Below are 26937 nucleotides of genomic sequence, written 5' to 3'. Positions count from 1 at the left end.
GAGATTAATTCACATTGCTCGGTTTTCTGTGGCCTCGCTCCTCCTCCCAGTTTGCCAAGGGAAGGAGCAAGACAGTTTTCAGGGGTCCTCCTGGGACTTCGGAGGCCCCAAATTGGGAACCCCATAGGCTCTTGAATTCCAAAGTCAGGGTTTGTGGTGGAAAACAAAACCAGCCAATTGTCCAGAGGACTGTCCATCTTCTCCCCACTCTGGGCGTTTAAGGGAAAAAAAAGACTAAAGGGTTGACATCCCTAGCGGTTTTAGCCTCGCTTTCTCTTCCCCTTCCCCCTCCTCTCTCCGCCCCCCAAGTCCCTCCAGCTGAGTAAATTAACAAAGGAAACAAAAGTTGCTGAAAGAACTAGTTTAGAGAAAGCGATTTTCACTCGTGCTGTTGGCTGCCCTGAACCTGGATGAGAGTCTCTGGCGAGCACAGTCCCAGGACCGGCGTTTGCCCCTGTTCCTGCGCTGGCGGGCCGGGCTGGGGCGAGGGGCGCGGACCTACGCCTAGGGTAGGCCGGCTGCACCCCACTGGCGCTCTCCGCCCCCAGCCCCGCGCGCCGCTGGACGTCGCCCGTTTAAGGGGCGGGACGCGGCTCCACGTGCGTTCTGCTGAGTGACTGAACTACATAAACAGAGGCCGGGAAGGGGGCGGGGAAGGAGGGAGAGAACAGGCTTTGACCGATAGTAACCCCAGCGCTCAGCGCCGCCGAATCTATAAAAGGAACTAGTCGCGGCAAAACCCCGGTAATTCCGAGGCAGAGTGAGTGCTGCCGGGGCCGGCAGAGACGCGCCGACACCTCTCTCTCCCCGGGCGCAGGTGGGCAGAACAGGGGGCGCCGTGCAACCAGCGCCGCCACAGCCAATTTCTCGGGGCGCTTTGCTCCCTTTACCTGCCTTCTTTCCTGAAGGGTTTTTCAAGGGGTTGGGGAAAGAGCCACAAACACAAAAGTGGAAAACAGGTAAGAGTCTCTCCAGCGACTTGGACGTTATTGTTTTGTTTCGGGCCGAGGGGACTTTGGGAAGCGCTGGGTTTCGGGGACTTTAGTCCGAACCCCCACATCCCCACCTCCTGCAGCGCAAACAGGGGCTTGTAAATGTGGAGAGGACGTCCTAGGAGGAGCTCTGGCGACCCAAAGACGCGACATCGCTGCGCTCAGGGTTCGCCCGGCGGTGGAGCTCGGGGAGCATCTCTGGGCACGCGGAGACCCGAGCGCAGTAGCTGGGGCGCAGTGGAATCGGGGGCTCCTGGTGGTGCTGGAGGCGCTGCTGCCGGAATAGGGAGAGTGGCGGGTCTGGCACTGAGCTATTCCCTTTGTTTGGAAGCGCCTGAGCCGGTTGGAACCCTCTCTGGCTGCGGGTCGGCCGGCGCCCACCCGGAAAAATGCCAGCCGTCAGAATCCCCTCTGTTCCTAAGGAGCTAGTCCGGGTTGGGCTCTGATCTGAGGATAGGTCCCCTGCGCCCCCGGACTGGAACAGCGCTTTCTGGCTCACCAAGAATGCGAGTGGGAGGTGTCCCAAACAGAGTCCTTAACGCTAGTGCTCTTTTGAGGCCTCGGGGACTTTGTTTGATCAGGGGGTTCCTGTTCCATAGTCTCTATACGCTTCCAGGAGCTGCTGTCCTTGACGCTGTGGGAGGCTGGGTTGGGGGTGGGGGAGACGGGCGGGGCGGAGGGACAAGAGTTTTGTTTCTTTAACAAACGTTAGAAGGGGGTGGGGGGGAGGCTGCGGAAATCTGGAGCTGAGGTGACCATTCCCCTGCTCCCCCATCTTCCTGCCCTTTGCTGCGTGTCTCTTGGAGCAGCTTCAGACAGGGCACGGATGGGGAAGCTGGGGCGAGACGGTGCAGCAGAATGACCGAGAGTAACCCCGGCGGGCGGTGCAGAACTCGCAGCTCCGCGGGCGGGCTGCGCTTCGTGGTGGGGGGAGGGAAGGCTGGGCGCCGGCTGCCGGTGGCCACGAGGGGGACTGATCCACAGCGCCTCCTGGCCGGGTGGCCTGGGAATCGGCTCCTTGGCCGGAGTGAGGCCAGGCTGTAAGAGGCTTTGTCGCCTGCTATGGTTCCGACCGAGATCCGATGAAGACGGGTGGTTGTAGACTGGGAGGAAACCTGGGGGATCAGGCGACAGCGCTTCTGCTTGTGTTTTCGAATGGTTCCCAACTCCCAGAGAGTTGCTAAATGGAGGGTTCTTGGGGCGTGGGCCAGTGCTAGGGTTGTGTGTAGGTGCCTCTTTTTCAGCACTCATCAAAAAGAAGGGAATAAACAAGATAAAAGAAAACAGAGAGAGAGAAGGAAAAAGGGAGAGAAAGAAATGTGGCACTGGAAATAATTGGCCCTTGTCTTTTGCAAAAGCGATACTATCAGCTTTTAAAACCAGGACTTTTCAGTGAAATAACGAAGTGAGTGCGTGGTATATGCATTCATATAATAGACGATAAATTTGATATTTTAAAAAATTCCTTGGTGATAAAAATCAGCAAGTCACTTTCTAAGGATCGATTCTCACCTCCCATCAAAGAACACCTCATAAAATTTTGCAAGTTCAAAAGCAGAGTTTTAATGGTTCTTTAAACAATAGTTTGGGACCCAAACCTAAGTTTCGATCTTTTCAGACAAAATTTAAAACGCAACTAAAGAAGTACTTGGTTTTTTATCTCCCCTTTTATTTCAGCCCATTTTCCTCATACTTACTACGAAATTAATGGAGTCTTTCTGTTGTTCATGTCATTCTCTTGAGACACTTATCCTAAATCAAAGAAAGTGTGAGAGCAAAGGAGAAAGTTCTGGAGTAGAAACTCTTCTCATGGTAAATAATTTTCAAGTACAGAGTTTTCCTGTTCCCCAAGTACTCCTTTTTTTTTTTAACTTTTAATTTTACATTAAAGTATAATTGATTAACAATATTTGATAGTTTCAGGTGACAACAAAGGAACTTAGTCACACACTCATGTATCCATTCCCAAATGCTCCTTTTATAGGAGCTTTAATGCTTTATGCATTAAGTTAATTCATGATAGAGTTTTGGGAAAACATTAGATACACAGAGCACACTGGTATTTGCTTGAGAAAAAGCAGTAGAATCAGAGTGACCAGCCTTCGATGACCACAGTTCAAGGGGTAGGAATTGCTACTGCAGTCAGAGTAATTCTTGAGCCCCCTTGCAGGGACCAGCCTGGTGTTCCAGAATGATGTATCTGATTGTGAAATGGACACTTGTGAAATGTGTCTCCCCTTCAGATGAGCATTTAAAATCTCAGCTCTCAATTTACATCTAAATAGAGACCTATAATAAACCCTGGACACCTTTTGACTTCGGGCATATTTACAGTTCATGTGAGACTAGCTTAGAATGGAAAAGGGTGATTAGGGTTTGATTGTTTCCAACCTCTGCTCTTAATGCTTACAATAAAAAGTCTTAATGCTTACATTATTAAAAATGAATGAAACCAAATGAAACTTAGTGACATAGTTTTTTATCTTCTGTAATATTTATCTTATATGGAGAGAGTTGTAGTATTTTTCGTTAAAATTTTTTTTAGGGCATCTTCCTTCCCATAAGCTAAGTTGCTTATGCTATATTCAGCATGATTGTAAATTGTTAATATCTTTGCTATTTTTTTTTCAGCTCCTAAAAAATTAAATGGACATTGCCTTAGATTCCTTAGTAACTTCTTCCTTAATTCCTGAACCTCTGACAGTCTAGAAAATTCCAATAGATGTCATTTTCACATTTATAAAATACTCTAAATTCCAAATACATTTTTATTTACTATCTAGATGGTAAGGAAATAATGGAAATTTAATGCTCTTTATGGTCAATTACTTCCATATCAAATTTTAAAGATCTTGCTGAAAATTTGTTTTAATTTAACTGTTCTAGGGGAGGGCTTACACTAAAACTGAAACCTTCTTCATATCTGCATGTGGAAATAATCATAAGTGTGGAAGTTACTGCAATATTTATTTAATAGACACTGTTAAATAGCACCAGGTGCCAAATACTATTACAAATGCTTTTCAAATACGATTTTAATTTTAACCACAAATCCACCTGTTGTCCCTATTTTGCAGACTAAGAAACAGAGAGGGTTTCTGGCCACACACCTTGCAATTGGCACAGCTGAGTTTTGAACCTATCCAGTGAGCCCCAGATTTGACTCCCACACTCAGCAGTGAGGTGGTACAGTTTCGGTTGCTGTGGGCAGAGGACTCTGCGAGGATGCTCACTGAGTTCCGGTACATACATCTGCTCTAGTCCTTAATGGAATCTACAGCCTGTATCTTATTTCCCTTGTTGCTGTGAGTGGGCCAGCCAAATTCTCTTCAGCTTGTTGGGACATTGATTGCGTAGGGATTGCAACACCATGGAAAGGACAGACAGTAAAATTTGCTCAACTCTAGCTCTTGGTTTAAAATAAAAAATTGACTGTTGTTTCAGTCAAATGTTTGTAAGTCTATAGTGATCTCCAAATCTTTCCATGTAATACATAAAAAATGGATAGAAGGTTTAGTTGTAAAAGGAACGAAAGAAAAAGGGAAGGGAACTATTAGCTTAGCTGTCAATCTTTGGTGAATTTTTAAAATTGCTTGTTGTACAATATGATTTCTGTTTGTTTTATCCCTCAATATGTCAGAGACCTTCTGAATAACCTGTTTTTCTGTTGCTGCCGTTACTGTCTAGGAATCAAATTTATCTTTTATCTTACAGCATCTTTCTCTGAGCAAATATATTTTAAAAGTCAGCTTAAATAAAGGTGAGACAGAATGGGAGACTTTTTCTTATTAAATTGATGTAGCACCTTAGACATAAACTCTTAGAAAAGATTTTTCTTGGTAAAAAGTTATGCTTATTATTGATTTACCTTATGCTGGGTGTTTCAAGCATTTTACATGTAATAATTTAGTTCATTCTGTTGAGAACTACATGAGGTGGGTTCTGTTACTATTTTCATTTTACAGACAGGGAAACTGAGGTATGGACAGGGTAAGTAGCCTGACCATGGATTTTGTAAGTAAGTAGTGAAGCTGAGGTTGCATCCCAGGCAATCTGGTTTCCATGAATTTACCAATAACAGGGTAAGGGCTTTGTTAAAATATTGACTTTTGACAAATGAAATACTCGCTAAAGGCAAAGAATGAGTCTCACTTTTCATTTGGGTATTTACGACTGAAAATAGTTCCCTGGATAGGTAACCAGAATAGATGTTGTTAGAGAGGCACATTTTAGAAATATCTGAAGCCAGAGTAAGAAAATCTTGTATGTAAAATTGTTTTCAGGTAGAGCCTTTGGTTATTCTGCATTCTGTTGAGACAGTAAGCTGTTGTAAAGCAAAGAGCATTTACTCCGAGGAGCATCAGACTTGGTTCCTAAAACAAAAGAAAACTTGAAATCCTGTCTTTTTCCATTTTGAAAATTTCCTCTAAGACCTGATTTAAATGCCATCCTTCTCATAAGCTCTCCTGGATTCACACCTTCCTGCCAACACTGAGTTAAAATTAATTATCCCTTTCTTTTTTGCTCCCATAGTATTGGATCACAGCACTATTCATGTCATGGGTTTAATTGCATGGGTTTTTTTTTTTTTTTTGGTTATAGTTAACATTTATTTGTCTTCTTGAGTATATGCTTCTCTAGGAGAAGGTCTAGGATTCTTCTAGGATTAAGGTCCTAGAATCTGATTCTCTAGGATTAAGGTCCCAGTCCTTAATTTACTCTCCTTGATATGGAAGGGGATTCAATAAATGCTATCTTGAATAAGTCAAAGAGAATGGGAAACTAATGTTGGTTTTCTATATTCTGAAAGATGAATTAAAATGATGTGATAGTCACAGAAAAGCATTAGAAGTAGAATTATATGAGAAATAACTAGTTAAGGTTAGGTTTATGATAGGTTGAGAAATATTAGTATGTACTTAGACCAGCTTACTTTTTGTAGAATAAACAATTCTGATTCCACTCAGTTTCATTTCTCTTTTTTGAGGCAGCTGTGCTTTGAAAAAAGTGATCTAGTCTGTTACATTTCACATTGAACTACTTTTATTTGCACATTAATTTATTTTTTAAAAGATAAGAATGAGATAATTCACTAAGTAATTTAGAATTTAAAGAATTTAATTACTTAAAAAATCAAAATAACCTTTTATGTATAGGAACTTTTCTTTTAATCATTCTTTATGTGTGTGTGTCTGTATGTGTATATGTGTATTTGTTTAGAATTGCAACATTTTCTATGCTAAATCCAACTTCCAAGAAGCATTTGGAAATCAAAACATTTTATTTGGCTACTCTTGAAGTCAAAATGTTTTATGATAACTGGTGTTTAGTACCAGACACTTTTTGGGAAGAACTTTGTATATATAAAACCAATCAGTGGTTATTATTTATTGGGACAGTATTCTGGACTACATGGAGAATATGCTGAAAGCTATGGATTCTCTTTTCAGAAAAAATTACATACAATTTGATGTAATTATATTCTACATGTAATTCCAGAAACCTACTAAGCAGTCATGTGACCCTGGGCAAGTCATTTTACTTTTCTAAGATTTAGTTTCTTGATGAAATGAAAGAGGCTGAGTACATGACTTTTAAAGAGCCATTCAAGCTTTTATATTCTCTAGATGTGTATTTAGGAAAAAGAGTGATTCTTTGATAGGAGCTGCCCAGAGAAATGTCCTGAGGGACAGTCGCAGTATTAGTGTAACAGATTGTGTGGGTTTTGAGAGGTAGAGTGGAAATACCCATGGAATACATAGGAGTGTTTTGATGAGCATGATGACAGAAGAAAAGAAGATGGTGGGAAGAGAGGACGAAGAAGTGAGACAGAGTTGAAATTACCTATTTATCCGCATTAGGTGGATGAAGACTTGATTCATAGAACCCAAAGAAGAATTTTATCTTAAATGCAAAGGAAAAAGTGGTTGGTGATCTCAGTAAGTTTCAATGGAGCAAACATGATGGAATAAGACATGATGAGACATTTGTCTCATTTCCGACTCACTATCTGGAGATTCTCTCTGAAAAAAAATATTCATTTGGACTCTCCATTCTGGGCATCTCCATTTTGAGTATAGATTTTGTTTCTTATGGTACAATCCTATTAAGCCAATATATAATAGAAAGCTAACTGATTTTTGAGATATGTTCATCTTCCAAGAAAGGATGAGAAATAGACTAACCTTATAAGGATATTTCTAAATATCTCAGAAGACTCACTGGGGGCAGATGGGCAAGACACTAAGTTTTCTTTAGTTGTTTCAAAGATCATAACAAATTAGGACTGGAAGGAACCAGAAGGGAAAAAAAAAGGAGCAAGAGATTTCATGATTGAAACAGGCATGGGAAGAGGGAAGGAACTGCTAAGAAGTTGTTTGGGTTTCATATCCCTGTTTACTCTTGCTTTGCAAAATTTCTGAAGGATGCCAGGTTAGGAATAGTTTTTGTTAAGAGTCAAACCAAGCTTGTTTTCTGGAAGAAGCAAGTCCTCAAGGGTATGGCAGCTTGAATTTGATTGGATCTGGTATTTAGATGATCCAAGTTTGACATAAAGGTAACACTAATGGAAGCAGCAGCTTTCCTTGGAAAGACGGAGAGGATGTAAAGGCCCGGAATAATGGCTTTTAGACTGATCTGTAGACTCTTCTCCACTCCTCGATGAAAGGCTTTGGGATGGAAGTGGCAGTTTACTTTAGCTGGAGTGAGGTGTGATTTCTGGTATTGGAAGGAGGGAAGAGGAAGATATCATATTTTTAAAATGTGTGTGTATCTATTTGTCTATGGCTAATACGGCTGCACTTTGCTGGAACAGCCGTGAAGAGATACCCCACATCCAAGGTAAGAGAAACCCAAGTAAGACGGTAGGTGTTGCGAGAGGGCATCAGAGGGCAGACACACTGAAACTACAATCACAGAAAACTAGCTAATCTGATCACACGGACCACAGTCTTGTCTATCTCAATGAAACTAAGCCATGCCGTGTGGGGCCACCCAAGACGGATGAGTCATGGTGAAGAGGTCTGACAGAATGTGGTCCGCTGGAGAAGGGCATGGCAAACCACTTCAATATTCTTGCCTTGAGAACCCCATGAACAGTATGAAAAGGCAAAAAGATAGGACACTGAAAGATGAACTCCCCAGGTTGGTAGGTGCCCAATATTCTACTGGAGATCAGTGGAGAAATACCTCCAGAAAGAATGATGGGATGGAGCCAAAGCAAAAACAATACCCAGCTGTGGATGTGACTGGTGATAGAAGCAAAGTCCGATGCTGTAAAGAGCAATATTGCATAGGAACCTGGAATGTAAGTGGTCAAACAGGAGATGGCAAGAGTGAACGTCGACATTCTAGGAATCAGCGAACTAAGATGGACTGGAATGGGTGAATTTAACTCAGATGACCATTTTATCTACTACTGTGGGCAGGAATCCCTTAGAAGAAATGGAGTAGCCTTCATGGTCAACAAAAGAGTCCAAAATGCAGTACTTGGATGCAATCTCAAAAACGACAGAATGATCTCTGTTCGTTTCCAAGGCAAAGCATTCAATATCACGGTAATCCAAGTCTATGCCCCGAGCAGTAACGCTGAAGAAGCTGAAGTTGAATGGTTCTATGAAGACCTACAAGACCTTTTAGAATTAACACCCAAAAAAGATGTCCTTTTCATTATAGGCGACTGGAATGCAAAAGTAGGAAGTCAGAAAACACCTGGTGTAACAGGCAAATTTGGCCTTGGAGTACAGAATGAAGCAGGGCAAAGGCTAATAGAGTTTTGCCAAGAGAACGCACTGGTCATAGCAAACACTCTCTTCCAACAACACAAGAGAAGACTGTACACATGGACATCACCAGATGGTCACCACCGAAATCAGATTGATTATATTCTTTGCAGCCAAAGATGGAGAAGCTCTATACAGTCAGCAAAAACAAGACCAGAAGCAGCCTGTGGCTCAGATCATGAACTGCTTATTGCCAAATTCAGACTTAAATTGAAGAAAGTGGGGAAAACCACTAGACCATTCAGGTATGACCTAAATCAAATCCCTTATGATTATACAGTGGAAGTGACAAATAGATTTAAGGGGTTAGATCTGATAGACAGAGTGCCTGATGAACTATGGACAGAGAGGTTCATGACATTGTACAGGAGACAGGGGTCAAGACCATCCCCATGGAAAAGAAATGCAAAAAAGCAAAATGGCTGTCTGAGGAGGCCTTACAAATAGCTGGGAAAAGAAGAGAAGTGAAAAGCAAAGGAGAAAAGGAAAGATATTTCCATCTGAATGCAGAGTTCCAAAGAATAGCAAGGAGAGATAAGAAAGCCTTTCTCAGTGATCAATGCAGAGAAATAGAGGAAAACAACAGAATGGGAAAGACTAGAGATCTCTTCAAGAAAATTAGAGGTACAAAGGGAACATTTCATGAGAAGATGGGCTCGATAAAGGACAGAAATGATATAGACCTAACAGAAGCAGAAGATATTAAGAAGAGATGGCAAGAATACACAGAAGAACTATACAAAAAAGATCTTCACGACCCAGATAATCACGATGGTGTGATCACTCACCTAGAGCCAGACATCCTGGAATGTGAAGTCAAGTGGGCCTTAGAAAGCATCACTATGAACAAAGCTAGTGGAGGTGATGGAATTCTAGTTGAGCTATTTCAAATCCTCAAAGATGATGCTGTGAAAGTGCTGTACTCAATATGCCAGCAAATCTGGACAACTCAGCAGTGGCCACAGGACTGGAAAAGGTCAGTTTTCATTCCAATCCCAAAGAAAGGCAATGCCAAAGAATGCTCAAACTACTGCACAATTGCACTCATCTCACACGCTAGTAAAGTAATGCTCAAAATTCTCCAAGCCCGGCTTCAGCAATATGTGAACCGTGAACTTCCAGATGTTCAAGCTGGTTTTAGAAAAGGCAGAGGAACCAGAAATCAAATTGCCAATATCCGTTGAATCATCAAAAAAGCAAGAGAGTTCCAGAAAAACATCTATTTCTGCTTTATTGACTATGCCAAAGCCTTTGACTGTGTGGATCACAATAAACTGTGGAAAATTCTGAAAGAGATGGGCATACCAGACCACCTGACCTGCCTCTTGAGAAATCTCTGTGCAGATCAGGAAGCAAGAGTTAAACCCCCCAGAATTTGGACGTAATTTTTTACTTTGTTTACCTATTTATTTCTTGGGTACCCCCGTACACATAAACACCATGATGACCTAATCACAGACCTATTTCGAATTATTAAATACTAGATCTCGATTGCTTACCTGATACCTAGTAGGAGCTCCAGAAATATTTGTTAAATGAATAAATGAAGAAAGCCTTCTTACATAATACTAGACACTCTCATTTCAATGGAAAGTTAGTACATCTGTGCAAAGGTCTTAGACAAAGGCTTTCACTGTTTTAAAATATAAAGGAGAAACGGTGCTATATGCATGTGTGAATTTTTAGAAAATATTTAATTAGAATATAATCTCTTTAAAATGGCCCTTGATTTGGGGGAATAGATTCTTATTCCTGATTTATTTATAGATTTAATGAGCAGACACATATTAATGAGAAAGGAGGACATTTGTGGATATGATATAATGCTTTGTCCTGATAAAATTACCTTCAGGTGCCCTAAAAGAAAATCGCAAAAGCTGTCTTACAGTGAATGGATGGTTTACCGCCCTCCGTTGTGTCTAAAAATTAGAGATGATAACAGATTTCTCTAGGTTCCTTTTCAACCTTGATTTCTATAAAAATAAATAGTACATCCATCTTGCCACAACTTTTATAAAGCAAAATATTTTCTTAAAACTGTTTTATTGTAGCTTCATGGTTAGGGCTAAGATATTGCTAAAAAGTATTTTAAGTGTATGCTAGCAGAAGGTAGAAAGCTATAGATTAAAAGGATTTATAACCTCTATCAAATTCCCTCCAATTTTTACTGCCTAAAGATTTAGCCTCTTATTATTCAATTATATGCCTCTGCTTCTTTATTTTTCAATAGCATTTTAGAAAAATTGGAGTAGAGTTGCTTTACAATGTTGTGCTAATTTCTGCTGTACAGCAAAATCAATCAGTCACATGTATAAGTATATCCCCTCTTCCTTGGATTTCCCTCCACACCCTTGCTTCTGAGTAAGCCACAGTGGCTGGCCCTGTCAGCGATGAAAGCCAGGGACACTTGCGAATCAGTCTCTTACCAAGTCCCAACGGCTGAGTCTTTCCCCGGGACCATTGTCTTCATGCAAAAGTAGAAAAACCTTGTGCTAATTTTGGCTGTTTAGGATTAATTGTGATTACAGGCAGTTTTTTAGCTTTTTAGTTTTCTTTTGACTTTAATGATTGTGTTCATTATAGGAAGTACCTCGAGTTCAAGATAAGGAAAGCCTTCGGTTAAGTAGTGTTTCTTCAGTTGTCAGTCCTGTTACAGGACTTGCAAATTTAGTGGAATTAGTGCCATTTTCCCATTTCCAACTCCAGTCCCATTTCGCATCATCTTAGCATGGCTTTCTCCTTGGCTGTCCGACAGTAGGTTCCAATGGCCTCCATTGAGGAGAGTGGATGTGCCCCTGGAGGCTGCAAAGACCAGCAAGGCACACTGTCCTCAGGTGGAACTCCACTGGGGACTCCCTGCTCAAGTGATGTAGACACTTAGCATACAGTTGCTTGGGAGATGAGAGTATGTGCATTTTAAAATGCCACTGTCAACTGCAGTTGATAAAAGAGGCCAGCAGGAGTTCCACCCAATAGTTTAGTTGCATCTTTCCTTGAGCATTTTGTTATCTGGCACATAAAATGTTTGATTTGTGAAGATCTTAATGACAGTAGCACTTTCAAGAAGGAGTTCTCAGAATCATGATAACATTGAAATAATTCAGATCAATTTCCACTGGGAGCATCCTTCCAGACCTCAAATAATGGAGCTCATGTTGCCAGTATGTTTTCTTTTTAAAGGCTAACATCCTTCATTTTTTGTTTTTCAGGTCAACTTGTGATCTTATTCCTCTGTAATTTAGCAAGGCAGTCAACAAAGTGGCTTGTTAGTTCAAGAGAAGGAGTTCAGTTTTGAAGTCAGGAGGGCAGGGCTTCAACCCTGTGCCTCTGTGCCTGTCCTGGAGCCCCAACTACATCCTCACCTAGCTGGTCAGCTGGTTCTCACTGGGTTGTGTCTCGGACACATGAGGCATCTTGGACAAATGACCTGTGCTAGCACTGTCTCAAGAGCTGGTTGGTGAAAGGGGAGGTTCTGGAGAAGGTTGCTGGGTTTGGTCACATATGAGCTAGAACTGGAAAAGAGCCACAAGTGAGATTACTTGTTTTGGCAAAAGTAAAAGGAATAAAGTGTTGAGGTTGAAAAATTGTATGCAGGTTTTGATAAGCTTCATTGAGTGAGTTCTTGACTTGAGCCTATGAGTTTAGAGTTTGAGGCTCCTGACCAATGTTGACAGTTTTGTATTCATGGTTGAGCCCCTAGGGGAGGTGTTCTTGTTAGTTGGATGTTTACAGGCGTTTGGAGCCTCAGTCTGGCAAATTACAGATTCTCCTTTGCTCACAAGAAGTCCATGAAAATGAATGCCCTTACCAACAAATTTGAGTGACTTTGGGGAAGACCAAATTAGATGCACTCCTGTTTAATCTGAATTTCTTTGAATGCAGCTGGAAAATTTGTCATGGTTTTGGGCTACCTGAACTTGTCCTTTATGACATTTCTGATTTGCTACTGTGGGGAACCTGCTTTAACTAATTTTTCTCATCCCTGGGGTCTAACTTCAGAAGCCTTCACTGCACGAATGTGTACGAGCACCAAGTGGCTCTGGGCTCAGGGTGGCATAGGACAGTAAGATGTTGAGAAATGGTAGCCTGTGGCCTGATTTAGTGTGTAGCAGGGACCATCGGAGCCCTTAGTACACTGGAGGAGATGGCAGGAGAGCTGAAGAGATGGAGGAATAAATATAAGGCCCAGATTGCAAATAGGTAATTGACCTGGAAGCTGGAGGAAGTAGTCTGGAGAACAAAACTGAGCAAGGTGCTGAAGACATGGAGGAAGGCAGCCTATGTGGAACAGAAGAGCTGACTGCTCCCAGAGCGGAAGAATAGTATACATGGGTGGTTCAGTTCAGTTCAGTCGCTCAGTCGTGTCCAATTCTTTGCGACCCCATGAATCACAGCACGCCAGGCCTCCCTGTCCATCACCAACTCCCAGAGTTTATCCAAACCCATGTCCATCGAGTCGGTGATGCCATCCAACCATCTCATCCTCTGTCGTCCCCTTCTCCTCCTGCCCCCAATCCTTCCCAGCATTAGGGTCCTTTCCAATGAGTCAACTCTTCGCATGAGGTGGCAAAAGTATTGGAGTTATGGGTGGTAGGGGTCCCCAAATGGGGGGGTTATGATAAGACACTGGTAGAAATGGTACCAGGATACCAGCAAAACCCTTTCACATCTCCCACCGATCTGGGCATGCAGAGAGTTCCAGTGTGTTCTGGAAAGGCTGTTGGGGAAATAGTCCCTTCTGTGGACAGAGAAGGAAGAAGAGAGATTGCTTTAATATTAATAAACTGCCCACTTCATGCCCCACCTGAGTGCTTTGGGGAAGCCCAGGTGGCTTAGTGGTAAAGAATTCACCTGCCAATACAGGAGACGCAGGAGACATGGGTTCGGAAAGATCCCTTGGAGGAGGAAATGACAACCCACTCCAGTATTCTTGCTGGAAAATCCCATGGACAGAGGAGCCTGGTGGGCTACAGTTCATGGGGTCCCAAAGAGTCGGAGATAACATACACAGTGAGTACACTGTGAAGTCAACCGCACTAATCATAGCTGCCATTTAGTGGATACTTCTTTTGTCCCAAATAATATTTTATATACATTATTTGTTCTATTTTATGGAGAGAATACAGGGACTCAATGCCTAAGGTCCCTGAGCTGGTGAGTAGCAGAGTCAGGATTCAAACCCTACCTCCTCTGACTCCAAAACCTCCCTTCTGTCTACCAGGCCATTTAATTCAGGAAAATAATTAAGGACATCTGGGGAAGCTTGCTGCACAGCGGCATCGGTCCACAGGAAGGGGAAGGCAGTGAAGGGATTTGGGTTTGTCTGTCCCCAAGTCCTTTGAGCACTTTCATAAAAATAAACTTTTTAGGCTGAGAGAAGGTTGAACATCTGAAGATGTTGACCCTTCTGAGATGTAAAGCAAACAAAATGGTTTTTGCTGATATAGTCACTAAGCCTTTTATCCTAAAATGCTCTTGGAAAGCCCTCCTCCAACAACAGGGAACATTATCCAGTCAAAGTTTTCTGCAAATAAAGGATTGCTCATGGAGGCAGACTTGCTTGTGTTTCTGTATCACTCAGGATGTTTGTCAGTTTTATAGTTCCTTCCCTGTGGGATCCTCTAACTTTGGCATTATGATTGTGATTGAGAAAAAAGTTGTTTTCTATGTCATGTAATGTTGACAGGTATTTCATTTCTAGGGGAAAGGTTCCTTTTTCCTATATGCTACCCACCCACAACCAGGGAAAAAGCAAACAGTCATATTGTTGGCCGAAGTCTTCCTTTCAGGGTTGCTCTGTGTTTGTCTAGTGGAAAGCAGCAGCATAAGAAGGGCTGTCGCTAACATTTTGTCAGAATTTCTCCATAATTCTACAGTGATGAAACAAGAACTTGAGGACAGGATGGATTTGCTTTCGGAAACTCTGGTTCTTGTCAGTTTTAGAAGTCCTGAGACTGTTTTAGCTGCTAGCAACTGGACTGTTGAGAGTGATAAATAGGATTTTTGGTTGTCCAAATATCAGCAATATGATAGAAATAGATTTAAATTTTTTGAATCCCCTTTAAAATAGAATTGTTGACAGCATGAGGAGTTGTGCTTCTCAAAGGCTTTAACTAATTACAATATTCATGTATTCATATTCATGTACATGTATATATATTCATGTACAATATTCATGTATCTCTTCTAATTTTTCAATTTTTGTGTATTCCTGTCATAGCCCTTATTTTGAAAATTAGCCATTAGCAAATACTTTCATCCAGGAGATTGAATATATATTCCAGGGTGAAACAAGAATGTGCAGTTATGTATAAACTTACTGTTACTAATAATCAAGTATGATACATTTGGTACTTAAAATTCCCCTTGAGTTACAAATTGTTAGAATTAATAAAATTCATTAGATCTATATATTTTTAAGATATTTATTTATTTGGCTATACTTGATCTTAGTTGAGATATGTGAGATTGAGTTCCCTGACCAGGGATCAGGAATGTAGAATCTTAGCCACTCGACCACCAGGAAAGTCCTGGATCTGTATTTTTAAATCAGGTCTTGTGATAGCAGAGCCTCTTCTAGAATGACAGGAGTCTTCTAGAATGATAGAATGGCTTCCTTTTATCTGTGACTTTTATCTTGGAGGATTTCTTACATCATTTTTTCTCCTTAAATTTGAGTATTAAGATGTTATAGTATAAGTAGGAACATCGTTTCAGGGGTCACCAAGTACCAGCCCATGACCTTTCTGCAGGCCTCTAAGGGTTTAGTGGCAACTAAGGACAGTTTCCCTGAGTTGTGAGTCTATAGTATGTCTGAAGAGTGCGAGGGGATAGAATTTAAGAATTAGCATGAGTGGCCTTACTGGTAGAGAGCTCAGTGACAACTGGAGGCCAGAAAAGTAACTGAGGCAGTTAAAATAACTTCAGTTGATCGCTATCTTGGGAGAAATCATGGGGAGACATTCCAAGTCGCCTTCTTCCACCACGGCAGCCATGCCCTGTCATCAGCCATGGGTGCAAAGAGCCTGTTCCAGCCTGGTTTTAACCTCACTATCATTTTCCATAAATGTGGCTACTGATCTGGAGACATACACTCAGAGAGACAATTAAAAAACAGACCTCTTCCAAAGAAGCATACTCTGCTGGTCTTACAGGTTTCAGATCTTCAATTCTACAGAAACCTCTACATCTCTCTGGAGATGAGATGCAGCAGTACCTGTGATCCTTGTATTTGCATCAGCATCTGAGGAAGAGGTCATTAGTTGAGCTTTAGCGCCAACACATTTACTACAGTTCATATGTTATATAGTTATATCCTGCCTTAAATCGACCTCTTGCTTTTGTTACTGGCTAGTTATTTATTGACGTAAGACATCCAGAAACAGTTTCATCAGGAGAGATTTCAACTTCTGTCTCACTTCTGGAAACTATGGGGAAATTTGTCTAACAAAGAACACACACATACTTGCTTATTAATTTGTTTGTTTGTTTAGAGAAAGAGCTGTCATAAAACTACTGTTTTTGAAAGATGAAAGTCAGTTGCTGGCTACATATTCTGTGTATATGAGCTATTTGGGTAGAACTGATAGGAAAAGTGTGTTCAGAAGAATAAACAGAGTTGTAGGAGGAATATAGTAGTGGGAAAGTAGGAGCAGTTGTTGACAAAGTTATTTCTGGAGAAGCCTGGAGGCCAGTTCCAACTCTTGGGGGTGAGTCTGGGCAAGCCCCTTGCTCTTGGTTCAGTTCAGTTCAGTTCAGTTCCTCAGTCGTGTCCGACTCTTTGCGCCCCCATGAATTGCAGCACACCAGCCCTCTCTGTCCATCACCAACTCCCGGAGTCTACCCAAACCCATGTCCATTGAGTCAGTGATGCCATCCAACCATCTCATCCTCTGTCGTCCCCTTCTCCTCCTGCCCCCAACCCTACCCAGCATCACGGTCTTTTCCAATGAGTCAGCTGTTCACATGAGGTGGCCAAAGTATTGGAGTTTCAGCTTCAACATCAGTCCTTCCAATGAACACCCAGGATTGATCTCTTTTAGGATGGATTGATTGGATCTCCTTGCAGTCCAAGGGACTCTCAAGAGTCTTCTCCAACACCACAGTTCAAAAGCATCAATTCTGCGGCACTCAGCTTTCTTCACCGTCCAACTCTCACATCCATACACGACCATTGGAAAAACCATAGCCTTGACTAGACAGACTTTTGTTGGCAAAGTAATGTCTCTGCTTTTAAATATGCTATCTAGGTTGGCCATAACCTTCCTTCCAAGGAGTAAGCGTCTTTTAATTTCATGGCTGCAGTCAGCATCAGCAGTGATTTTGGAGCCCCCCAAAATGAAGTCTGACACTGTTTCCACTGTTTCCCCATCTATTTCCCATGAAGTGATGGGACCAGATGCCATGAGGCTTTTCTGTAAGATTGGGGTGGGGTGGGAGTGGGTCTCCAAAGCTGCAATGACTTCTTTCTATCAGCTGGGGGTTGGCCTTGTGCAAGGTTGTCCTCTTCTGCTTCCAGGGGCTGACTTCTCAGCTCCAGTGAGAAATGGCAGTTGTGTGGTTCCCAGTGGAGACTGGTCTTTCTCAGAGCGAGCAGGTAGGAGGTTCACTGCCCCCCTTAGATGGAAGCTCAGCCTCGTGTGCTTGCAGTGTTCTTGTAGGAAGGAAAAAGACCAACCAACCTTTTGTTACTGCACAAACTAAGAGTTTTGAATAGTACTGAAAACATGTGCGGTTTTTTCCTTACTGCATTTCTGTAGACAGATATAATGTTTTGGAAGGGTAGAAGGCAGTCACGGGATATAGCTCCTGTTTTCCTTTTGACGTCAGTAAGTGGGAAAAAATCCTCCCACCTTGTCTTTTTAGCATGTCTGCTTCTTTCTCTCGCTTCCTTTCTTCTTCTCTCATCGCTCTTTGAAACTTCCGTGTGAAGTTCAAAAGGGCTGAACATTTTGGTGAGGATGGGGGTTGGAGGAGCAGTGCAGTCGCTGCTGACTGGGGTCTTCATTTCCCCCTTGGCACCAGGCTTCCTGTGAACCTCTACTCTTTTTCATTTGCCACCATTGCTGAGTCTGCCTGGCATTTCATATTTTGGTTTAGGGAAAAGTTAAAACAATTCACAATCCCAGCTGTCACTTGGTGACCCCTTTGCCAGTAACATATGGCACATTCTCATTTCACTGACCTAAAGAAAAGAATTACCCACCTATCATTACTCTCTTTGCTCTGCTTTATTTTTCTTCATTATTCTTATCACCCACTGCCTTAACAATACACTGTTATTTGTCAGGTCTTCTTCCACCTTGCTATAGAAGTTCCATGAGAACACTTTTGTTCATTGCTGAATCTCCAATGTCTGGGACAGCAACCTGCACATAATAGATATTCAATAAATATTGCTGTGGCTAATGGAAGCCTTGCAGACTTAAGGCTGCAGTTGTTTGTGGGTTTGTGGAATGAACAGGAGTTGAAGATTTTATTCCTCATTTACTTTCCTAGAGAATCACACAATAGTCAAGCTTTACACCATACAGTTCTTATTTCTTCCAAGGCATGATTTGACTTGTGGAATATGTTAATTATTATCATAGAACACATGTTTTTTTTTGTGGGGGGCAGAGGAGATCATTGACATATAATTTACATGCAGTTAAATTTAGCCTTTTTTACATGTATGGTTTGAAGAGTTTTGATACATCTATAGAGTATATGTATAACCACTGCCACAACCATGGTGTGGAGTATTTCTATCACTCAGTGCTCCTTGCAGTCTGTCCTCTCCCCTACCCACTGGCAGCCACAGATCTGATTTCTGTCCCCATTGTTTCACCTTTCCAGAATGTCATATAAGTAGATTCATACAGTATGTAGTCTTTTGTGTCTGACTTTTTTCTCTTAGCATAAGGCTTTTGAGATTTCTCCCATACTGTTGAATGTATTAGTAGTGTGGTCCTTTTTTATTGCTGAGTAGTATTCCATTTTAATTTTTTCACTGATTTATGGATCTTTGGATTGCTTCCAGTTTGGACTATTCTGTATAAGACTTCCGTGGATGTTCCCATACAGGTCTTTGTGTGAATGTATGCTATCATTTCTTTCAGGCAAATACCTAGGACAGGATGGTTGGGCTGTATCATAAGTCTGTGTGTAATTTTATAAGAAACCACCAGAGTATTTAACAAAGTGGCTGTTCCATTTTCATTACTACAAGTACTGTATGATAATGCCAGTTACTACTCATACTAATACTTTAAAATTTAAAAAATTGTAGTAGTTCCAATGGGTATGTAGTGGTATATCATTGTGGCTTTAATTTTCATTTCTCTGCAACTAATAATTGCTTATTTGAGAAAGTCATGGTTCAGCAGGCTGTGGTATTCTCTAGGTATTTAATAATTTTAAAATATCAGTGGCATTTGAAGTGAAAATTTCTTTTAAAAAATTGGCCAAAGATGTAATTGGTCACTTCCATGAGGTCATACTGCACAAAAAAGGTTGGGGTGTGGAAACTATGTTAAATTTTGGCAAAGGGTGATTCACCTGGGTGACTGATGTGGAGACCTGGGGAGGACATGCCTAGGACTTGGCATGAAGGTGGAGAAAAAGCAGGTTTCTTGGCTCCTCTGTCCTTGGGAGGGCCTGCTCCATCCTTAGGTAAACCTGTGTTTGTGGGAAGCCAACCTAGATTCAGTGACACTTTCCTGGATATCCCAGGAGTCACCAGCAATCCTCGCGGCTGTCCCCAGTGTGTGGTGAACATAGAGCCCCTCCCTGGGGATAATTTGCCTTCATCAGTTAATGAAGCTTGAGAAATCGGTTACCACAGGCCCAAGAGTGACACCACCCTTCCATCCTGAATCCCTATTTCTCACGTCCATCTCATAGTTAATTAATTAAGTAGATATTCCCTGAGGGCTTACTCTATGTCTTATACTGTTTTGCATGCTGGGGAAAACTGCGATTAAGAAAGAGAAATGATCCTGTGGACTCAGAAAGTGGCAGAAACGATGCAAGGGAAAACAGAGGCTGCCGTGAATGTACCTAGGAGGGGTTTTTAACCAGATGTCAGTGTAGGGGAGGTATCAGGACAGGATCCTATGGTTGAGGAAGATTTGGCCAGCTGACAGTGCTGGAAGCAGCAGTTCAGGACAGGAAACATGCAGGAGGCCCAGTGGTGGGAGAGAGGGCTCCCCATTTGGAGCCGTGAGTAGTTTTCTGGGGCTTGGTTTAGAAAGTGGGGCGTGGTGAGAGAGGAGGCTGGAGTCGTTGGGGAGACCAGCTAAGCCAAGGTGAGGACTGCACTGTATCCCCAGGGCAGCGGGGTGCTGACAAAGGCAGTTTTAAGTGGGAGAGTGGCTTGTTTGGAGCTTTGGTTTAGTGGCATCACTTTGGTTTCTCTGTGATAAAGGGATGGAGGGGGCAAGACTGGAGGCAAGGAGTTCAGGAAAGTGGCTGTTGTGGTCATCCAGGAGCCGGAAGAGAGTGGCCTATTGCTGGCCATGATTGTGAAGTGGGACGCTTTCCAACCAGTAACTGGAAATGTGCACAGGGGCATAAATGAGTTGCTACTAGCTTTGAAGCATTGAGAAATCTAGTCAATACATAGTACGGCTTTCTTTTTGGTTTTGGTTTGTTTGTTTGCTTCCTTGGAAAACTGATGTAGAAATGTCCCTTTGGCCTCAGTTACCTGAGCAGAGGATTTGGGCATTGCCAAAACCTCCTCTTTGGATAAAATTGCTCCCAGCAGTGGTCACCATGTTCTGAGGTGGGAGGAGGGAATTATGCAAGAGGCCCAGGGCTATGCCAAGGTGGGTAGGAAAGTAGGGCAAGTACCCAGCGAAGCCAGAGCAAAACCTTCTACTGCTGCATAGGCTACTTCTTGCTGACGTCTCTGCGTGTCTCCTGGAGGGTCTCTGAAGCTAGGATCCGTGTCTGGAAATGCAGAAACCCCGCTTTAAGAAAATACTCTCCAAAAAGCTTCCTCCTGGCCGTTCTCTTCTCGTGAACATTCTGCAAAGGTGTGTCTTCTTTTCTTCTGAGATTCTCCATTCAGATTTAGGGGATTCTGTGTCCTGGTTTGAGCCTGAGGGTCTTTAACACTAGGTCATTCTGATTGCATCCTTCCTACTTTGCCCCTCCTACCTTGTCGGAAACCCATGATGGGTTTGCTAAAAATAATGGAGTAGAAAAGAATGTTTGGACAAGAGATAACCATTTCTCTGTAAGAGGTAGGGATGGACCAGAGAAAGAAAAGTAGGGAGGAGGGAGCTCATTTCTTTGCCACTTAGAGTGTGCCGTGTACTTTGCTGGGGAACTTATGTATTTATTTATATTGTCTCATTGATGAATATCCATTGAACATCCTGCAAGGTAGGTATTGTTACCCCCATTTTACACTGAGAAAATTAATGCTCAGAGGGCATAAAGTTTTTTGGCTAAGGGCACATAGTTGAGAAGCTGGGCCTAATTTCTGTCTAAACTCTCTTTCCTTTTTAAATTATAAACTTAACGTTCCAGCCTCCTCATTGTTACCTTGGGGACCTGAAAAAGATTTGTGTAGCTTCTAAATCAACTGAGTGATTCCTGCAGAGAAGCTTTTGCATCAGAAAAATCTAGCTAATTATTTATTTCAGTGTTTCTGGAATGCAAGCCCTGTCCCAGGCCACTTAATGATTTAGGATTACAAGCACGAAGCTCACAACCAAATTCTGGCTCTCAGCACTCAGAGACCAATGGCCATCTTTAAAAAACAAATTGTGGATGGACACAGTGCTGCTTTAATTATTTTGAGTAAGAATTTTTTGGGGGAGGGGCATCTGTGTCCATCTACAGGTTTGCTGAGCAAATGATAAAGAAAAGAAAGGTCCTAAGGCTTGACTCTTTCAGAGGAATCCTTGATTTGTTGGCTCATCATTGAGTGAATTAAAATACATAATAGTCGAGTCAGTGCTTCTTCTCAGACACTGTAGACTGCTTACATTCCCTTTTCTTTTGTAGAAGTTTTTAATCCAAGTCCTTGTGGGGTTGGGGCTAAGAGGGTAAAGTCCTGCTAGAGGTTGACCTTTGCATTGAGGTCCGTTTGGACTCACAGACTTTTAGTCCAGTACTTAGTTTTGTATCCACAGGTGGTCACTACATTCTTAGCCCATTCTGCTGTTTGTTCCTCCTGTCTAATCTCCCATCCCCACCTCCATTCCACCAGAGACCACAATGATTAAATGAGCCATTTTAGAAGTAAAGCTGGTTTCTGATTTCTGCTAAGAGTTCCTGGCTGTGAAGTGGTATCAGGGCCTAGCTTTGACCTGTGTATCCCTCCCTTCTTCCAGTTTTCATTTTCTGCCTTTTCCCCAGCTTTAATTTTACTATGACTACTGGAATTACTCCAGCATTAAATCAATACTCTTGTTGAGGGGCAGCAGGGACACCCAGAAGGTTGTATCCCCTGTTTATGAGAGCCTCCCCTTCCCCTAGCATGGCAAAACAGTCCTCCAAGGAGGCATCTGTGACACCTGACGAGGAGTAGGTGGGCCCTGTGTGCAGGTACAGGTGGAGCAAGGACAGAAGTGTGCATATGTCCAGACGGTGGGAACTTGTCAGTTTCACAGGTGGTGCTCTCTGCCTGCCTTGGCTGCCTTGTTTCACTCCATGGGATATTGTTTGCTCTCCACACAGAGAACACTTGGGGTTGTCCTCCTCACTTAGGAGCCAGGTGTCTGTGGCATTTCCTTGGTGTTTACTCACCGTCATCTAAGACACGCTGTGACTTTTCAGATTAGGAAAACTGCTCTATCAGTGGTGCCATTTATCATTGGAAGGACTCAACTTTGTGGCGAGATGAAAATGTAGTCTGCAGCAAATTTCAGACAATAGTGTAAGTCACTACAGGTACAAGGCAAAATTTATAAATGCTGCTGACATTTTCTGAGAAGGAAGGCATTTTCTTAGAGAAGGGAGGCAGGTCTCTGGGATTCCAGTATGCCATTTGCAGCTCTGGTGTTTTGGGCACATAAGATTGATCACTTAGGTCTGCCTTCAATTTTTCATTTTTTTTCAATTTTTCATTCCCAATGGTCACATCAGTGGAGCTCAAGTGATTCAGATAATAATGACTTACTTGCAGGCTAATGCCAGAAAAGCTCCAGCTTCCCTGTTTACCAGAGACCCAAGGCTGGAAGTTGGGGACTCATGCCTTATGGAGAAGCAGTCATGAGACAGAGCTGGGTGTTGAGGGCTCAGGTGAGGGGGCTGGTGCAACAGCCCTCACTGGCGTATGGCTTTGCAGCAAAAACTAACATCCCCTCTTGCTTTATCTTTCAGTTAATGACCAGCCACAGCGTCCCTGCTGTGAGCTCCAGCCACTTCCTTCCCAGGCTCCGGAGCCACACGCAGGCTGCTGTGGTGCTGGCTGAGGTAACATGGCTTATTGGCCTCAGCTGAGATTGCTGCTGTGGAAGAACCTCACCTTCAGAAGAAGACAAACAGTAAGCCTGGGTTTCTCCGGGGGTTCTTCCCTGCTTTTCTTCCTGATTTTGAGTTGGGGGTGAAGAAGGGGGCGGAAAAGAGATTCTTCTTGGTTTTTTTTTTTTAATTTATTTAATTGGAGGATAATTCCTTTACAGTATTGTTCTTCTTGGTTTTCTTAAAGTGATTGAATGTGTCTGGACCTGGTGGACCCAGGACTGTGTTGGGTCCTGAGTTAGCAAGCCCTGTCTCTTATCATAGGAGGCAGATTTGCAACCAGGTGGCAATCATAGCTCTGGTTTGTGCTAGTGCCGAGGCCTAAGTTCAGACCCCTGGAATCTGGCACACATTGCCCCTTGGCCATCTTACTCCTAACTTTTGCTGCAGCCTTGGGGGCTGCCTGGCTCTCCAAGAGCTCCTAATGGTCTGGGTGGTGGAGTTGAAGTGAGTTCATGGCCCAGCTCTTAGAGGTCAGAGACTGAATCTTTTAGTATGGACTCTCCCCTTTCAGCTTGGACTGCGAGTCTGGAGGAATACAAAACAGATTTGTTTCTGTGAAGGGTCCTGTGCCATTCACTTCTGGATGAGACAGTGATCCTTTCAAGAACCCTGAGAATACCATCTTTAACACTCGGTAAATGATATTTTTCTGTGAGAAGGTACAAACTATAAGGCCCGAGATTTCTCTGAAGCTCTGATATCAGCTCTTGGCTTCTGCCTCCCTGAACACCCCTAGAGATCCTGTCTGGTCTCCTGCATTTAGCCACAACTTTCTATAGTTGACTTCTAAATGTCTGTTTCCTGCCCTGTATTTTTTCCTGAATTCTAAGCCTACATTCCCTTTTGGCTGTTTTTATGAAGCTTAACACATCTGCAACAGAAATGACCATCCTCTTTAGACTCAAAGAGCCATAAGGGATCTTGGAGATAACTTAATTAACTGTTTCTGAAACTAGACTAATGCTGGCCCTTCTTTAAAAGAACAAATATGTCAAGGTCATGTTCACTAAACATATTTTTTATTATAATGTTACGTGAACATGTACATATGTGAAACTAGATATAAACCCGTTATTGTTATAGACTGTCATGCAAACATATGACCCATACAGACTTATACATTAAGTGCAAACAAAATTGCAGAAGCAGTACAGTTCAAATTAACACTGTTAATGTAGTAAGGCTACTGACACTGTTTGAAGCCATATTTGACACTGTTTGAAGGCAGCAGTGTGACTATGGTAGTGAACACTTATTTGTTTGAGTTTGGACAGTCATTACATGTGCTAATGATTCAGTTTTCCAATCATTTTTCTAGTGACTTTCATTGGATATCATTTGCTTTCATTTGATCCAGTCTCATCATTCACAAATTGCTTCTGCATCTGTGCCTTTCTCATTGGTCTATTGCAATTATATTGGTGCTAAAGTGAAGTCGCTCAGTCATGTCCGACTCTTTGCAACCCCCACGGACTGTAACCTCCCAGGCTCCTCCATCCATGGGATTTTCCAGGCAAGAGTACTGGAATGGGTTGCCATTTTCTTCACAAGGGGATCTTCCCAACCCAGGGATCGAACCCGGGTCTCCTGCATTGTAGGCAGATGCGTTTACCACCTGAGCCACCAGGGAATATTGGTGCTAACACAATGGCAAACACAAATAGAAACTTAGACTTGTGATCTTGTGCCAGAATTTGGTTGTAAAGTAGGCATTCAGAAAATCCAGGTATGTTTATTCATATTTCCTTAGATGACCATTGAAATGAAAACACAAAGTATTTAAAATCCTGACAGAGAACTCATATAATCCTTCATGGAATTATATATATTATTTGTATATATATATATACTAGTTTGAGAAACACTGACTCTTTTTTCAGTCCCTCAAATTACATGTGGGGAGCTGAATCCCAAGGTCACTTAATGAGAGAGTAGGAACTAGAATTTATGTATCCTATCTGTCTTGATAATAATAATAATGATACTAAAATATAACAATTTTATATAATATATAATATAATAAAAGCAAACACTTAGATTGCGCTTCCATGTACTAGGCACTAAAGTGAATTTTTAACTACATTAATCCTTTTAAGATCCACAAAGTACTATTGTTTCCTTATAACACAAAATGCTATTGTGTTATAACTGGGGAACTTAAAGCACAGAGAGAATTTAAGTAATTTGTCTGAGGTTCACGCTGCTAGTCGGGGCATATGTAGTGTTCAGTTCTAAATAATCTGACTCTAGAGTTGGTTCTCTAAACCACTATGTCAGATTGCTCTTCAGTGGTATTATTATTTTTTCCTGTCTTCAGTCTCAACCTCTTGAAGTTTCTAACCTATTCCTCCTTACCTTTGTCCCTGCCTCCCACAGCTGTGCCCAGGCCCTGGTGTTCCCAAGACCTATACATTCATTTCCTAATCTCATTTCTTAGCTACTCTGTGGTCCAGGTCCCCAGTCTCTTCTTATCATGTTGGCAGCAGCCCGTGTGATGGAGAACTGTCTTTGCTGTTATGTGTCTGTTAGCCAGTGAGTAGTGGAAAGAACAATATCATCTTAGTTATGCAAGGTCTCAAGGGTAATCCAGCCCAAACCTGTCATTTTACAGATAAAGCAGGGAAGGGATTTCCCCAAGGTCAACTAAGGAATCAGGAGCACAGTGTCCCAGAACGGGACTTGGGATTGGGCCATTCAGACTGGGCTAGTGTCTATTAGTTTTGCTGCTTCTTGCTCAATATTGCTTATCAGTTTAAAAAGAGCTACAATTAGAGAGATAGGCGGGCTTCATAAAAGGCAATTTTTGGCCCTGTGTCAGAGTTCTTATTGAAGGGGAAGTAAGACACAGCATCCTGACACAGAAGAACTTTTTTAGATATACACCTATGATCTGCTAGCTTGTTTGCCTTACCTTCCTTCCTGATTTCTACAGGAAATGTGTTTTGCCGAACTAGAGAAAAAAAAAAGGTGGTTTATTTCAGGTTGCAGAAGTTTAGGTTGTCAGGGTTGGAAAGATCTGACCTGACCCTTGTACAGTTGATGGGAATGGGGTTTCAGGTGTGGGGCAGGGGGTCCAGAGTGGATCAGGCATGGAAGTAGCACCAGAATCAATTTCCTGATGGCCCTAGAGGCACAAGTTCTTTTGAGCAGGCTTTGCCTTATCTGCACAGGAGGTTTAATGCCCATGGGTCTCAAGTGCTGGCTGTAGCTACTTCCCAGTCCAAATGGCTTGGATCTATAGATATATTGATTGTAGACAGTGAAACCTGTTTAGGGTCTTGGTTCCACATTGTTAGCTTAGGACATGCCCTGCCCTGTAGGCAGGGGAAGGAGTTAGCAGCTCCATGACAGTTCTCACCTACAGTGTACAGAATCCTTGCTTAATTTCCCCCTTCAGAGATCCTGGATGTACTTGCTTGGCTCCATAGCCTGGCACTGGGGATATGCTTAACAGGCATTTGCTCAATGAGGGGTGAATGTGTTAAATGGGCCATTAGTTTATAGATCTTGAGGAGCTGCCCCTGCTAGAGGAGCTGCATGTGCAGGGAGACAGGAAGATGTAAGAGCTGGGTGCTGAACAGTAAACCCCAGAGCAACCTTCTTGAAAGGTGGCCATTTGCTCTTTTACTCTGTGTCTTCATTTGCTAATGAGTTTGGGGGACTTCTTCTCTTGTGCCCCCATTATGCAGACTCATGGGGACCAT

General features: G+C 42.5%; 1 protein-coding gene across 1 annotated transcript in view; it reads left to right on the top strand.

Annotated features, from left to right (window-relative positions):
• Positions 1-562: 562 nt before the first annotated feature.
• The window catches only part of ABCA1 (ATP binding cassette subfamily A member 1), a 141470-nt gene continuing 115095 nt past the window's right edge, over positions 563-26937 (top strand). Inside the window, exons 1-2 of the mRNA XM_081524458.1 lie at positions 563-959; positions 23090-23253. Of these exons, the coding sequence (XP_081380584.1) occupies positions 23188-23253 (66 nt within the window). The 5' untranslated portion in view covers positions 563-959; positions 23090-23187. The remainder of the gene's footprint in view (positions 960-23089; positions 23254-26937) is intronic.

This window comes from Giraffa tippelskirchi, chromosome 1 (genome assembly GCF_054371585.1).
Source record: "Giraffa tippelskirchi isolate mGirTip1 chromosome 1, T2T-mGirTip1v1.2.pri, whole genome shotgun sequence".
NCBI lineage: Eukaryota > Metazoa > Chordata > Mammalia > Artiodactyla > Giraffidae > Giraffa > Giraffa tippelskirchi.
Note: the sequence above shows the minus strand (reverse complement) of the source record. Positions and strands in the feature narration are given on the sequence as shown.